Raw genomic sequence first — 16,613 nt, 5'->3', positions numbered from 1 at the left:
ATTTAGAAATTAGAAAGTGGTGAGTCCAACAGCCCATTCCAGTGGCCCCTGCTCTGATACACCCCCGGTGTAATGTTGCTACAGTCTCTGACTGCTAGATCAAAAATCCCTAAACAAGGTTTAAAAAAATCCCAAAGCAACTTCAAGTAATTTATTAGTGGATAAAAACATTCATTCTTTAAAATCTGAGTGCGAATCTAAATGTTACAATTCAGGCCATACTTGTGCAGTAGAAGAAAGGCTGTGCATCAGTTAATTACTTTAGTATGTGACGTCAATTTAAGTGTCACCACGCACCTAAACTTTCATATAAAACAGAGTGTGGACTTTTATTGTTCATGATGTATACACAAATACTAGAACAACTCTTAAGAAACACTGAGCAACGCTAACACAAACAAAGATTTGATCTACAAATACTGCATAGTTTAATCAGTGCATTTGGACACACGTTTTCTAACATCGAGGGAAATAAAAATTGAGGTCAATGTTTTTTTGGTGTTGTTATGCATCCATTTGGAAAGTGTAAATACGTAAGAGCCATGTTTGGTTCCACCTTCCTGAGCACATCTTTGTATTAATTCTTTTGATCAGAATAACTGGCCGTATCAAAAGAATTAATGACCTTGTCAAGATAAGAATAACCGATTATATCTTATCTAGCGCTTTTTTTTTTTTTTTTTTTAATACCATGGGATTAACTGTACATGAAGAATGTTAAATGCGTAGCACACATTTCTTGCTCCTCAAATTCTGTGCCATCAGCCTCACAGGCAGGATTCGGAGACATGAAGCTCATACAATTTCTTTACTTGTGCTGCTCCATCTTAAAAGCAATTTAGAGAAAATACCCTACTGGATTCAATTGACCTTAAGAACAGGAGAGGGGACAGAGGAAGCCAAGACACCTGGTGTCTAGGGGAATAAGACACTTTTAAAGTCAGCGGTAAGAGTGTTTAGTTTAACTGGGATTGATTTCCCCTAAGCTAGCAGCCGTATGGCCCCGTTCTCAGAGCCCAGGAGCAGGAGCCTCTTGGTGGGCAGGACGGCCAGGCTGGTCAGAGTGCCGCGGAAGTTCTCTGTGCTCAGCTTTGTGCTGCTAACAGGGCTCAAGGAGATATCTGCCATGGAGTACACCCCGATCTTGTTAGCCACTGTTCCGGTCACAATCTCTGAACCGTACAGGTCAAAGGCGTGGATGGGGTCAGACTGAGATTTGTACTGGCGAAGAGGCTTGTGCTCCAGATCTTTCCACACAGCGAGTGTGTAGTCGGTGGAGGAGCTGATGACCAAGTTTCCATCTGAAGCCTGAAAAGTAAAACACAAGACAGGAAGTGACCAACTGTCCATGCCATATCACAGGAAACATTGGCAGTTTTCCAGCATCCCTTTTAAAAAATATGTTTTCATTAAATTAAAAGATATATGAACAAAATAGGATACCTTTTCAATTGAAAAAGCTTGAAACAGAAACTTGTGGCAGACGACAGCATACATATATCAGCTTCTTCGACTGACTGCCACTATAAAGCTTACATTTAAAGATTATCAGTCACATTCTAAGGTTTAGGGTACAGGAACAATACTAAGCAAATTATTTTAGATTTCTAATTAAATCAATACAACAAAGTCTATTTGTTAAGAATTTCCCAGAAAGATAGCCACTTAGATGATACGAATTGAGAGGGAAGTCTGAGTAATATAAATGCGCCAATGAGAACCACTGTGGTCTTTCTAATGAGTAACCTGTGTCCATATTTGCCTAAACTTGTGCTTTTAAAACTAGAGATAAAATCCTTGACCTAATGTGGGGTTAAATAAAGTTTGCTCAAACCTGCTCACTGTTGACAGCAGACCTGCCGGGTACAACTTTCACCATCCCTGCACCACTTAATATCGCTACACCACTACTCTTGGGTAATGTCAAAATAGAAGTCACTTCGCTGACCTTCTTGAATATTTATCATCCAACAGTAGAGCCCCACCTTTGGGCTTGAGAATGTCATGTGGTCAAATACGGGAACAGAATCTGACACATTTTTTCTGGCAATCTTTTGGGGCAGTACTGATATCAGGCATCAGCTCAGGTTTTTACAGACTATATGGTACTAAATGATGACACATTTTATTGCACCTATTCCAATACAGGCTGAATGTACATCGAAAAACAGGAGTACTTTTTCTGAAAATTGCGAACCAATTGCATTTGATAAAATATTTGTACTTCATTTGTTTAAGGATGAGGCATGTGGGGCTCTGCAAACCATCAGTAATACACTTCTTACAACAAGCTCTCAACTCAAAATGATGCTAAAATTCTTTACCCCACTAGCAGGTCGAGGAGAGACATTGGATGTGGGTAACTCAAAGAAAAAGAGTCAAAACAAGTGGCAGGTGATAAACTGGACTACGTGCACTGCGTGGGCTGTGATGTTCACAGTAGTAGCCATCCAGAAGCCTTATTGGGAAATACTACTCTCAGGTTCTGGTGGTTGCAACAAAACCTAGAAATCTGCTAAATGGAGACAATATAAACACCCTCGAGTTCTGACTTAAATTGTGGTTGCTATAGGTGTTTTTATCTGATATAAACAACACATTATCACAATGATATGATCTTCCTTATATTTACAATATAAAGTTAATCAAACCCAAACAGACGGACATATTTCTTCCTCTGTTGAATGCTGGTCATTGAAGTGTTTTTATCTTATGACTTACATATGGGCATAGATATGTCTCATCATTATTTGTGTGAACATAAAAATAATTTGTGTCTAAATATGTGATTTGTAAATGTAAAACACCATCCACAAATCCATTTAAAAGATTTGCAAACTCACAAATAAATGTGCAAGTGTAAAACGGATTTGCAAATACGCTAAATATTTTCACAAATAAAAAAAAGATCTGTGAATATCTCTTTAACATTAACAACTTTCAATCAGGCATTTGTGAATCCATTTTGTATTTGTCGACCAAAAATGCGCTTGCGGATCTCAAATCTCTGCTCGTGGATCTCACATTTCTGCTTGTGGATCGTCTTTTTACACACACGGAATTTTGAGACATATTTTCCGCCGGTCTCCGCTAAAATCTACTCGTGTCACTCGGTTATTTTCGGAAACCACGTGATGGACTGCTGATGACGACATTTCCGCATGATTTCAAAGTAAGAGCATGATGGTTTGTTTAATGCTCTGTTTTTTTATTATAATGAACAACGGAACGTTAGATGCATTCTTTATCACCATCATCATNTTATGTTCACACATAATAAATTATGAGCATTCATCTATGCCCAACTTACAACACATCTTACTCATGTACCTTATGTTACCAAAAAATATTTTGAAATAACTAGATGAATCCTTTATCCTTAATAAAAGGTGAATCTTGGAATACAGCTGGAGCCTGCTCGCGCTACAGGGTTAGTCCGCTGGCTGGTTGCATCGCTTCCAGTCAAGTGTTACCAGATACCTGTTGGCGGGGATACTTGTCGTCCCTCTCTCGCTTTGACTCGAATTATTGTTTTTGACTTGGGTACTGAGCTGCGGTCATTTAAAGTACAAAAAGAACAAAGCCCCTACTCAGGGTATAGCGAAGTCAAGGACACACACACACCACCACAACACACCACACACACACACACTCTCTCTCTCAAACACAGGCAAACACACACACACACACACACACACACACACACACACACACACACACACACACACACACACACACACACACACACACACACACACACACACACACACACACTTTAAGTATACCTTCATTTGGAGGATATCTCCCTCATGAGCTGGCCAGCCCTTCAGAATAAGTCCAGTGCGTGCATCCAGCAGAACAATGAATCCAGATGAGAAACCTGCAGCCACGGTGCGCCCTGAGGGGCTCACTGCCAGGTAGCGGATGAGCCCAGCGCCCACATTGTTGTACGCCAGACGAAATTCATGCTGGGGACACAGGGGAAGATTTGTCACTGTCAACTCTGAAATAACTCTATAGTGCAGAACTGTAAAAAAGATTAATGGCATGCTAATTGGTTTATGTTGTATGGCAGAATGAGCTTGCAAACTGAAATTGATACCTGAAATCCAGGTTTGCGAGGATCGATGAAGCGGAGAATCGAATCTGCGCTGCCAAACACAACACTGCAGTGTGGGGCTGGCATGGTGGTGACAGCTGTAATCGGATTCTTCCCATCCACGGCTTCATACGAGCGAATCTGCTTGCCTAAGGAAAACAGAGGGGGTCTATTTACAAAAAACAGCACAGATATTTAATTCCCCCATTTTTGTTTTCATCTCCTATAACTAACGCCATATCTCTCTTACCTGTGTACTGATCCCACAGGTGCACGGTCCCGTCGCAGCTGACGATCTCCTGTGAAGCCTCTAGCTGTCCAACATAAAAGATTGACTTTCGATGGTCGTTATATGTGTGCCTGGGTTCCACCTCCTGTGTTCCATCACCGTGGTTATAGAGAGGCCAAAGCTTCACAGTCTTGTCTTTGCTGCCAGAGAGGAAGTAGTCCTCCCCTGCCAGCGGTGCCAAACACTTTATGGGGCCGGAGTGACCCAGGAAGCTTTGCAGTCGGATCTGGTGAAAGTGAAAATGTGGATCCTGCTGGTTGAGGCCGATCTCGTACTGCCAGTAGGCCAGCCAGTTGCCCTGCAGAGAGCGGCTGCTGCGAGGGAGCTCCTGCTTCAGGGCACTGTCCTCTGGGGTGGGTCCCGTCACCCAGGAAGAGGAGAAGGACGCTGTGCCGACAGATGAAGTGGTGAATGTGGATGTGGCGGTATGGCTGGAGCGTCCCCAAGAGTTGGCTAAACCCAGGTTCGAAGTAGCATCATAACTACTTTCCCGGGACACTTGGATCCGGTTCCCTACCAGGTGACTCCCGAAAGTGCCTGACTCAGGGAGGGAGTCTCCCATTAAGCTGTTAGAAGGGGCAGGGAAGGGGCTGCCACCCACACGTCCGCCAAGACCAGAGGAGACACCCATGGAGGAGGAAGGCAGCTCTGACCTCGACCCTGCTGTTGGGTACGTCTCTGCACTCCCCTGATGCAAACTTTGATGGTAGGACTGGGCCAACTGCCATACCAGCTCGTGGTTGGGAACCAGTCTCCGAATTGCCATGTCACCTACAGAAATAACAATGCATCATTCACTGATGTATACCACTGAATTGTGAACATTTGATAGATTTCAGTAAAAAAGTACTGCGTTCCTCCTACCTATGAGGCAGTAGAAAGGGATGTAAGAGGCGTGGGCCATCTCAGGGTTGAACACAGACTGTAGCTCCTCCAACACCCCCAACTCATAAGTCACATTCGACTCTTCTGGTGTGCAGACGTCAACAACCACGACTTCTCCCACAACTCTGCGAGGGGCGCTGTCCAGCTACATTAACACATCTCTGTTTTACAATTCAATTCTCAAAAGGCATGGGTAAAACAACATGAAGAATCTACTAAATTATCTATTGCAAAAAGACAAATGAATCCTGCCGTGTTGAAAAATACATACACGCTTTTCTCTCCCTCTGTCTGACTGTTTGTATTCCAAATTTCTGTCTTCTCGTTTATTTTGATCCATATTATCTTCTGTCTTATGGTTTTGTAAAGCTCTTTGTGACAGATCTGCTTGATTTGAAAGCATTCTAGAAATAAACTTGACATCATTTCTCAGCCTTAATGTGTAATTCTCTGTGTGTGTGCGTGTGTGTGTGTGTGTGTGTGTGTGTGTGTGTGTGTGTGTGTGTGTGTGTGTGTGTGTGTGTGTGTGTGTGTGTGTGTGTGTGTGTGCATACCTGGGGCTGCAAATAATGCAGCAGAGAGAAAACGGCAAAAAAACGTCGCAGGGTGTCAGCCATATGCTGCTGCACCATCTCCCTCCCGATGCGGAGACAGATGAGAGCCATCAGGCTGAGTGTCTTGAGACAGACAGCAGTGCGTGTCTGCACCCCGCTGGGGAACCTGGGTACAGCAGAATGGATCAAACCAAGCAGAGGATGGATGACGGATGTATTGTTTATTTCTTTGTATTGTTTTTTGATTATACTCCATAGCAACATAAAAATGAAAATGACATTGAGTTCAAAAATATTTGTTCAATTAAAATATAATCAACATTCCAGAAAGATTATACTATTTGTCATGCTGTTTGCATAATTAATCAGTATCATAACTCAACTTAGATCTAAAGTATGTGCGTGGTTGTATGTGTGTTACTTACCCCATGCAGGGGGTGGTGAGCAAGTCCAGTAGGGGCAGGAGCACATCCACGTTGATCTTCATAAGCATGTCCATTAGAGTTGTATCAGAGAGAAAGACGATGATCTTCTGTGTAAGTGCAACAGCTCCAAGCAGACTTGCCTCCTTACGTGTGTTGAGACGCTGCGAAGAAGGTGGAGAAACCTGGAAATGTTTGTGAAATCAAAGAAAATGTTGTTAGTCATTTTCCCACAATAATCTTATTTAGCTGTGATTGACATTCTTATGCCTTACCAGATATCCTATATAAGGCAGGTACTGGTAAGTGAGTACAGGCTCTCCATAGAGTTGAGCTATGTAGATGAGGCAGTCCAACACCGGCGTTGCTGTCTGGTCACCAACAACAGGTTTCTTCTCATAGACACTGCCCATTCCTACACCCTCCACACTGCTCTCCTCAGATGCAACCGTCACAAACTGATGTTTTTCAATCCCTACAGGCAGGGCACATGAGAACAACATGGTGAAGCAGCAGCACATGATACTAGGTCAAAATTCAAAACAGCATGATTTAAGATTCAAAGGTTTTAATGTCATATGCACATAAGCTACAGTGTAGAAATGGCAATGAACATCAACTTTATATTATGCTTTTAAGTACCAATGTAACAATTTGTGAGCAACCGCAGCAAATTTCTGGCTACATATCGCGACGTCACTGTTGGTCCAAGCTTTGCTGACAGCCACCGGACCGTTTTGCAGACAGTATCTGTGTGTGAAGACATGAATAAAACCATTAGACATCATCTATTAATAAGCAAATCCCTTACATAAACTAAAAACTATTCACTCACCAAGAAGAATCTTTTGCTCTTTCTCCCCAGACTCATCTGATTGATCATGGTCATCCTCCTCTTGCTCTCCCACAATGCCTTGCTCAGTGTCATCCAGCTCCACTCCTTTCACAAACTCAGTCTCCAGAGTGGCAACTGTAGCTCCCGAAGCCTCGGTGAAACCAGAAAGGGTGAGCTCCATGTTGGCACCATTAGAGTCTTCTGTCCCCTCTCTACCCTCATTTGTCTCAGTCACCTCCTCCTCCTCCAGCTCGCCACCCTCCTCTCCCTCGCTAGCTTGTTTCAAGTCCTGGCTGCTGTCAGCTGATTTGAGACTGGCTCTATCCCGCATTGAGTCTCCGTCACCCAGGGAGAGCTCACTTGTACTGCTTTTGTCACTTAGCTTCCCCACACTTAGAGACTCCTGGTCTTGATCCTTGGCTGCAGAGTTCTGGCTCTGCTGTTTCCCGGCAGCTGCTCCACTGTTTACATAAAACCCATTCTGAAAGTCCTCTGCCTCTGAGAGAAACACTTGGTCATTCAGACTAATGCCAGAGGAGTAATCAACCATCCCTGTCTCTCCCCCCACCCCTACTCCTCCACTGGCACCACTGCCACCTCCCATATTGCCGCTAACAGTCCCAGATGGTGGCCGCACTTCTCCACACTGAAAGTCCTCTTCTTCTTCCTCTCCTAGATTACATTGAGCACCCCTCAACCCTTTGCAAGATTCCTCGCCAGAGCCTGAGATGGAGCTTTCAAAGCCAGTGATGACCTGCAGCACATGGGGAAGAAGGCTGGACAGAAAGGCCTGCAGACCGAGCCTCACTATCAGCTGTAGAATAAAACAGTCAGTGTAGAGATAGAAACGTCCTCTGAGGCAGTGAGGGTTTTCATAAACGTTGATCAGTGGCTTCAATAAGTACTTGTTTGCATTTCTGGGACCCAGTACTCCAGAGATGGGCTCGAAGAGGTACCAAGCTGCATAGACAGCAGTGGACTCCTCAAGCATGAGGGCCAGAATGAAGGGCAAGAGAATCTCAAGACCCTCCCCTGTGATGTTTCCCCGCAACAGTGTTTCAAGCTGCTGCCACAGGTGAAAGACAACATCTCTTCCTTGAAGACTACAAGTAGTCTCCATCTTGGAGTGGTAGGAAAAGATAAAACCATGAAGTGCTTCAAAATAGGAAGGGAAAGGAAAGGGGGTGATGATTGGGTTCAGAAACTGGCAGGGGCTTGGGGGAGGGAGACCATCGCAGATGGGTTCATATTTGAAAAGGAGTGGACTTGGGCAATCTGGTACATTTCTATTTGCCATACCAGAGTGCTTCTCTATTAGAAGCAGTGTCTCAAGAGCGTGGTGAAAAGACAGTGGCACATCACGGAGGCTGGCAGAGCAGAGCTTCATAACAGCTTGGAAACGCTGTCTCAGGGGAGTGCCTGCCTTCAGTCCTCTGAGTTTAGAGGCGTAGAATATCTCCGCGATGAGAACACCAAGGGCCTGCATGTCTCTTTGGTAGAGCTGTGTGTGAGAGAGTAGAGATTCAAGTACGACACCGTCTCTCATGCAGTCAGTAGATCCTGCAGGATGCAATACTTCAGCATGCAGACTCTTCACCAGGAAATTGTTCAGCCTCTCCAGCTCTTCCAAAGGCTGCAATGGATTAAAGCCTTCAGGGAGGACAATCTTGATTTCCTCTACATTGGTGGCAGTCAAACTCCCCTCTCCATGTTTTATGTTTGTTGACCCACCTCTTTGTAACATGGCACTTCGTAAACCAGGGCCTAAGCCCCCTGTGAAATCACCAGGGAATGAACTTGGGGACTGAGAAACAATAAGTGCTGCGTGGTCTCCAACCATCTTTCCTCCTGCCGTCCTGACGCTTGGCATTGGCACAGCGCTGGACACAGAGCTGGATGAGCCGGCAGACGCTAATGAGTCCAGAGCTTCCATACCTTGTTCGAGCTCCTCATCTCTGTCTACCATGGTCCAGCTACTGGACTCACACCCTGTGGACTCTGGTACCATTCCATCCACAGTATCAGCCGCTGTCTTGACTTGAGGGATGTGTAGAGAAGGCACGTTAAGAGCAGCAAGGCCAAGGAGAGGAGGTTCTGCTGAGGCGTACAGGGAGGGAGATAAGCGTGGCGGGTGGGGCTGGTCAAACAGCTGAACCACACCATAGGTAGTCAGATTGGTGTGGTGGTCAACCAGGTGCAGGCACACATTCTTGGCTTTGACAGCTTCTTTACCAGAGAGCTTATAGCCAAATGTGAGATCTATCCAGTGATGCAAATACTGGGACACCTCTTTGCTCTCCAGAAGGCGCCGATGGATCTCTATAAACTCCTCGCATGACTTGCACCAGGAAGGCACATCCAAATCTGGCATGTCGGGGTGGATTGAGCGGAAAATGGAGGGATCTGTGTAGAACTCTGGAATGCACTCATCTGGGGTCCAGCTCTGCATGCGCTCCATACTGGCTGGGTATTCATTGGGCTCCCACTGCGATCTAACATGGCTGCACAACACTGACTTGGGTGTCTGTCGGGCTTTGTAGACATAGTACGTAATGTCTGAGAGCACATCAGATATGTGATGAGGTACATGGAGATGGTCAGACGGTCCAGCACCGCCAGCACCTATAGAGCCACCAAGGTCTCCGCCAACTCCGCTTCCACCAATCCCACCACCCGATGCAGCAGCCAAAGCCTCTTTGGTCATCTCATACGTGAAGTCCAGCTGCTTATCTCCTTTGTTGAGCCTGAACTTTGACCTCCTGAGGTCTCGGGGTTTTCCAAATGGCACAGTGAAATCAACCACCCAAGGCAGCACTGGGTGATAGTTGGGGTCTCCTTCTCGTCTTCCTGCTAACCTGCTGAGTTCCATCAAGTAGCGGAAGTTACTGACTCGACCATGGACCCAGTCCAAAACCAACTTCTTAAGCTCATCAAAGCAGTCTTCGCAAATTGTTTTATTCTCTTGGCTCACACATACATTGTTCCTTGGCAGGGCACTTTTTGGCATTTGTCTGCCAGTTGCGCTGTTTGCATCCCATTCAGTCCCCAGTTCCTCATAATGAGCCAAGTTGAGTTTGAGACGACTGCAGAGCTGCTCATCTACAGCAATGTCCTGCAGGGAGAGTTCTCCACAAGACAGCCCTGCTGCATGACATCCCTGCAGGGCTGTCAGTAACTGATAGAGAATGAACAACACTTTGGCATGGCTGTTAGCGAGCTTGGCTGGGCTGAAGGAGACAATGTCATGGAGTGAATACTGAGTATAAGGTAGGATTACATAGAGCATCTCAGCCGTCTCGAGCAGACACTCTGCAGGCAGAACATTAGGACACAGATGGTCCGTCTGGGACTTGGAGAAGCAAGAGGAACTGGATGGCAGACAGTTTTCTTTCTCTTTCTCTCTGGCTGGAGAAAGTGATGGGGACACTCTGTCAGATGAGATGAATGTGGAATTGAAGAGCCTTTGCAGAGCATGACGCACCGAATCTACAGCTGCAACATGCATCTGTTCACTGGCTCCGGCATATGCTTGCACACGTTTGTAATGAGCATCACGCCACAAATTCCTGTGAAAGGGAAAAAGACAAAAGGAAAATCATTGTTATCTGTATTATTTTTACTTTTTACACTTGTTAAAACTAAATGTATATCATACAGTAAAACAGAGTGTAAACTGATACCTTTTAAATGAATGGTTTACGGACAAAAGCATCAAGCAGCATTTTGCTAGATACATTAGTTTATAAAGTAACCTGTTTTTAATTTTTTTGCAGATTTACATTTACATTTTAAAGGATAGAATAACAGAATATCAGAGTTTGTATCACCAACCTGACATTTTGCTGTGACACACACTGCATGGTTTTGACATAGGAATCCTGTGACATGAATTCCATTTGTTGATGGCAGGGGTCTCTGGCCAATCTGTAGCTAAGCTTGCTTTTCCTCAGACCCTGAATGCACACTCGGGTCCAGCCAGTTGGCAACTTCGCTTGGGAACACTGAAGATAAGTGCGAATTTCAGGCTCACTGATGCAGTCAAAGCGAGCACATCGCATGATCCTTCTCTCCCTCAGTCCCATCACCCAGCGCGTAGGCACAAGGGCTATGAGCTCCCTGGGACGGGGACCAGGGCCTTGCTGCCTCCGGTCAATCCCCAGGTCCTTTTCAACTGCACGCATCAGCCAATCCATGGTAAGTGCTTGTTAAGAGTCACGAAATATCCTGCTGTGTATGCTTAGCTGTCTCCCACAAGGACCACTGTCAGACATTCATGGAGGAAGAAATCAAAGTCACCAAGGGCAGACTTAATCTACTCTTCCACCTGCAGAAATGATCAAAAACCACAAATGGAAAACTAGATAAGGTTATAAAGCTTTTTGCACTGCAAGGTTGTGATGAGAAATGTTGTTGTTTTCGACAGAGGAGAAAATAAGGGTGGCGCAATGAAGGAGATATGTTTGAGTGAATGCATGATATCAATAACTTGTCCTTTTCAAAGTTCCTGAAGTTTCAGCTCAGCACTGCTCACATGACTACTTCTTGCTACCGCCAAATCACCACAAGTCTAATGTGATTTAAATTGTACATTTACCACAAATAAACTATTACCCGTGGGCTTATTGCATGTTGCTAAATGTCCCTTTACCTACAAAAAATGTCCAAAACGGTAATAGGTTACCAGAAGTTTGAATGGATTTAGTATAACGTTAGCTACGCTGCTAGCTGTCTGACAGAGATAACATCAACAATAGATATAGCCCAATTTAAAGCGAAACTCTAAATATTGTAAGCCTCAAACCACACACGGTTATGATTTTTAAGCTAATGACAGCCTCGGTCGCGTTGTTTATTATATGAGAGAGATTGCAGCTTTAATACGTTTTAGAAACACTATTGAGGAACTTACGTCAACCTAGCGCTAACAGTTAGCTTAAGGAAGGGGCTAACGAACAATACCTCATTCAAACAAGCAAAACAACTCTTAAATAGTTACAAACATAATTGACACAAAGCTAAACAAGAGCAGCCATAATAGTTCAATGTTACTACACGGTAATTTCGGAAGAACAACACTCACTGTTTAATATTTAGCTCACCTATCACCACTTGGATCAGTTGACAGCTGGCTAGCGTTAAGCTAACGGTGCACCTCCAGTTTCATGCATGTTGAGTTTGTGCAACAGTAACTTTATAAAACGAGGACATACAGCGGGGCGTCATTTAGTTCCCTCATTTTTCTGATGTCTACTGAAGCGTGACAGCGGAAAGACGACAGTCAGTCAGCCGATTATGTTTTTGTTCAGTGCTAGTTGGAGCCATGTTTAAGAAGAGCCACCTCACGTGACACAACACCAGCCCCATCTCATGTGATCCCTGATGTGATCACTGTTGCTGAAGTTTCTTCTTCCTTTGGGTAGAAAGGCAGCTTGGATCCTGGCTCTATGGTGCATTACTGCCATCTCCTGGAGTGAGTTGACTCCTGGAGTGAGTTGACTCCTGTCGTGTTGGATTTATCTGATGTTTTCCATCAACCCTGTTCTCCTGGCAAAACATATTCTGCTCCCAATCATTTCATTTCATTCTCTCTGATATGTGTTTCCTACTAAGTAGCACCTGTTTTATACTGTTTTGGTACTATAACCTGACAATGCACAAGGACGGGTTGGAATCTTCAGCATATTGTGAAGATTGTCAATTGTCATTACAGTAGGGGAGAAGGGGGTAAGTTGAGCCAGTGGTTAATTGAACCACCCCCTCTAACCAGGCAACGCCTTATAGTTGTAATCAAGTGACCAGAAATTATGCAAGCTCCACCCATTTTTCATTGTCTGTGAAAGAGAGATACTCATTGTGGTCTGGTAAGTAACCATTTTTACAAAAAACGTTTTTTGCTTGTCAAAGTAAATGTTCTAGATGTCAGCTATATCGGCTGTCATGTCAAAAAAAAAGTTTCCAGGTTTAAACACACATATTGTATATGTTGATGTGTTGGCAGCGTAATGAATGAAAGTAGGCCAAGTTGATAATAAGAGCTCATTGTAGGCTACATTTAAAGTTGAATTTACCCTGTGTTTGATTGGTAAGATGTATGAAATTGTATCACCATTTGTGTGATTACTTTTCCTTTTAACATGTTAAAAAAAAATCAATCAATTCAATCGAAATTTATATTAAAAATATTTGAAAAACTAATCTTGTATTTGGTTTGTTATTTATTGTTAGTTACCTTTAAGATTTTTTGTAGGTATGCCCAGGTTTGAACAGGGATGCCCAGGTTTGAACCGTGGTTCCATTCACCCCCTGACCTGGATCAACTTACCCCGACACTGGGGCAAGTTGAGCCACAAGACTTTTTTTTTAAGAACTAATATTTTCACTGCCCTTGATCAAATATTAATTATTATCATTGCCATTGATCGGAGACATCCTGAATTATAGGTGTGTGTTTTCATTTTTACTATGTGTCATTTCTCCTTGCTTAGAGGACAGCATAACTAAAAAATGGCTCAACTTACCCCACTCTCCCCTATGTGTAACAGGCAGGGTTTTATAAATTAAATTAAATTATTATATACAGCAGAATAATAAAGTGTTTCTATTGCTTACATTGCAAAAAGAAGGAAGAAGGAACCCGACAAATATAGATACATAAGTTAGCTAATGTTAGGGGAGCACACGTTGCCTGTGTAACTGAGGACTGAGCTTGCAGGTAGTAGCCTACTTTGAACCACTCAGGAACTACAGCTAACACTCTATGTGAAAAATTGGGTGACATTTATCGCCATTTCTTTTCACTCTCATGTTTCCTCACTCTGCAACCAAATACCTTTCGCACCTATTTTTTTTGCCAGGACCGAACTATTTCATGTAAATAGAGGGGGTGGTTGGTTGGGCAATATGAACTATCTGGCTGTTTATTTTAGGCCAAAACAAGAAAAGAAAAAAAACGTTAAATGAAAATAAGTAAGGCTGATAATATCTTTCGATATATTTCTCCTTCATTAAAAGCTGGCCTTGTGTTGTATTTTTTTTTTTAAATCGCTCCCCCCTGCTGGTACCCATAACCTGGACATACGTTTAATTTTTTTTATGGTGTTTTTTAAATGTGAAACACAGTCGTTGTCGTAACAGTCGTTACAGTGCCACATTTCACTATAATAAACCACCAATATTCAAGCAATGATAAAGTATGTCCTGCTGCAGAATATTTGAATTTACAGTTTTACTATGAGACTCTTATTAGTTTATATTCACTGTTGTTGATGTAGTTACAGGTTCCCTCCAGGTGGAGGCAGTGTAGGACACGCAGATCAGCAGCTTCGTGAGTGTTTTTCATGAGAACAAGAAGATAAAAAGGCAGCGATGAAGCTGCAGTGTGGTGGAAAAATATAATGTTTGCATGTCTGAGTTGTTGTAGTATATTATTTTTGAGTTAAAAAGACTGGGTCCCGCTGTATTACACAGGCTGCTCTACAACGTCTATTCACAGGCGCGATCCCACTACTGAGCGGCACGGGGGCTTTGGCCTGCTCCGTCTCCGGCCTTGGCCGGTGCACCCCTCCTTAGACGACCTGGTGGTCCCGAGCTCCCCCAGGAGCACCATATCGATACCGAACTTAGTGCGGACACCCGATCGGCATAGTCCGCTGCAGCTCAGATCTCCTGAGCTCAAACGCTTCGCCAGCCTCAGCCTCCCAGTAACTTGGATTACAGGCGCGCGCCACCGCACCCGGCTAGAAACAGTCTCGCTCATAGGGTTTTTGAATTCGACAAATGTGACGTCATCAAGCAGCAAACTGGAGTGGCATCTAGTGGCGGGAAATAACACTGCAGCTGCTGAAGAGATGAAGGCTGAGTTTGTTAAAGTTCTGGATATCGAACTTACGGATGAGGTCGACGACGAACTACTGCAAGTGTAACAGCTTAAAGTTTTGGGAATACTACGCTCTGCAAAAGAGCGGCCCAGTCACCGGGCGCGGACATTGGGTTCAAGACGCTCCGCTCGACCGCTTCGCTAAATACGAGTCCCTAGCACCGAGCACGCGATACGCTAGCGCACAGGTGTGATTCAAGCCATAGCTATACACGAGGACCCTCCGAGCCTGGTGGTCCAGCAGATTCATCTCCACTTGCCGTTCGGCCTCTGCCTCGTCCGGTTTCGGGGGCACGGCAGTCATTATCCACCTAGCGCGGACCTTAACTGCGACACTCGTCGGCACATTATGCGCCCTGGGTCAAAAAATTGAGTTTTATTGATATTGAGTTGTGAGTTTGACGGTTTGTCAATATAAAAAGGGGTGGTCGTCGAGTAGCGACGGTAAACAATAGAGATATAAAGTACTTTTTGGGAGTTTCGTCGACTAACGATATGATGTGCCGGAGGTGGACGCTCCCTGGACTTTATGGTAAGTTGTTGTGACCTACAGTTGACATGTAATTTTTACGACGTCGTCCTGTATGAACAACCAAAATAATATAGACTTACACGGACATTTTTGAATATCAGACAACAATCGTATGCATTCACATGTAAAGAGACTGACAGAAAGTAGAAAAGAGAATACCGAGTCAAGAGACATGAGACACACATGTCAGGTTCGAGTCACCGAGATACCCTTTTTGTGGTGGACGAGACCACGTCAGGCTCCTGCTCCATAGTTGCACGCGCCCGACCGTCCTTCGGGACGGCTCGAGCCTTGCGAAGTAGCCCTGGACAGGCTGAATTTTGGTGCTTGGAGTAAGGTCCAACACCGCCAAGTCGTAGGACAATTCGGCGTGTGGCACGCGGAGGTCGATGAGAAGCCACATGTAGGCAGGTCTGGATGGAGCCCCGTCGAAATGAATAGTACATCTGGTAGGTGACATTTAGGGATACAGGAATTAAAATCAAGAAGTAGATACAAGCAACAGAAGAGCAGCTGCATACGTAAATTGCGTTCCCCAGTCCAGTGGTAGTAAGGAAAATCTACAGAAATAAAGACAGATAGTGAATATGTTCTTGACGTTCGAGGACCCACACATTATTGACAGCACGTTTAACTTTGCACAAAGTCGCAAATAGTAGTCGTAGTGAAAATGTCTTGTAAAGTATAAAGTAACTACTAACATAACTGGAACTAAGTACGGTGATGACAAAGGAAAACTAAAAACACCAGTCATTGTGACAGTACTACGATTTCTAATTTGAGAATATAGAAAACCAAAAGTAAACAGACAGTTACCGTGAAATCAGTTTATACAAGTAAGAAGTAGTCATCGTACTTGCAAACGAGACACTGTACATCTTAGAATGAGTGCATATCGTGGAATCATTACATTCGGTTGTGACAGGTAATAACTAACTAATTGTATTGTTCACTAATCAGAATATTGTTTTGTAGTTTTAAATAACGTAAATTTGTTGTGTTCGTTCTATACTTGCACAAACCTCTGTCATGTGTATGTCATCGGAAGTAAACTTGTAACATTTATCTACCCCACCTACACTTTGAAGGTAAAGAAAATGACTACGGAAAGTAAACAAGAC

The 16,613-nt window shown here is 44.0% G+C and overlaps 1 protein-coding gene across 3 annotated transcripts; it reads right to left on the bottom strand.

Annotated features, from left to right (window-relative positions):
* Positions 1-137: 137 nt before the first annotated feature.
* wdr81 (WD repeat domain 81) lies at positions 138-12,441 on the bottom strand. 3 transcript variants are annotated; one of them, XM_010792488.1, is made up of 12 exons: positions 12,165-12,441; positions 10,916-11,408; positions 7,085-10,650; positions 6,892-6,999; positions 6,525-6,724; positions 6,253-6,434; positions 5,828-5,993; positions 5,253-5,418; positions 4,350-5,159; positions 4,103-4,248; positions 3,786-3,968; positions 138-1,308 (listed from the first exon to the last, which is right to left on the bottom strand). In XM_010792488.1, exons 2-12 carry the CDS (start codon positions 11,275-11,277, stop codon positions 982-984), a joined length of 6,216 nt encoding a protein of 2,071 aa, XP_010790790.1. In that variant the 5' UTR covers positions 11,278-11,408; positions 12,165-12,441; the 3' UTR covers positions 138-981. The 3 variants fall into 3 exon arrangements, with proteins under 3 accessions (XP_010790790.1, XP_010790789.1, XP_010790791.1); XM_010792487.1 differs by having other exon boundaries at positions 12,184-12,441; XM_010792489.1 differs by having other exon boundaries at positions 10,916-11,344; positions 12,184-12,441.
* Positions 12,442-16,613: the final 4,172 nt, after the last annotated feature.

Source organism: Notothenia coriiceps, unplaced genomic scaffold (assembly GCF_000735185.1).
Source record: "Notothenia coriiceps isolate Sejong01 unplaced genomic scaffold, NC01 NC01_scaffold00036509, whole genome shotgun sequence".
NCBI lineage: Eukaryota > Metazoa > Chordata > Actinopteri > Perciformes > Nototheniidae > Notothenia > Notothenia coriiceps.
The sequence above is the reverse complement of the archived record's forward strand: the minus strand, read 5'-3'. Positions and strand labels throughout refer to the sequence as shown.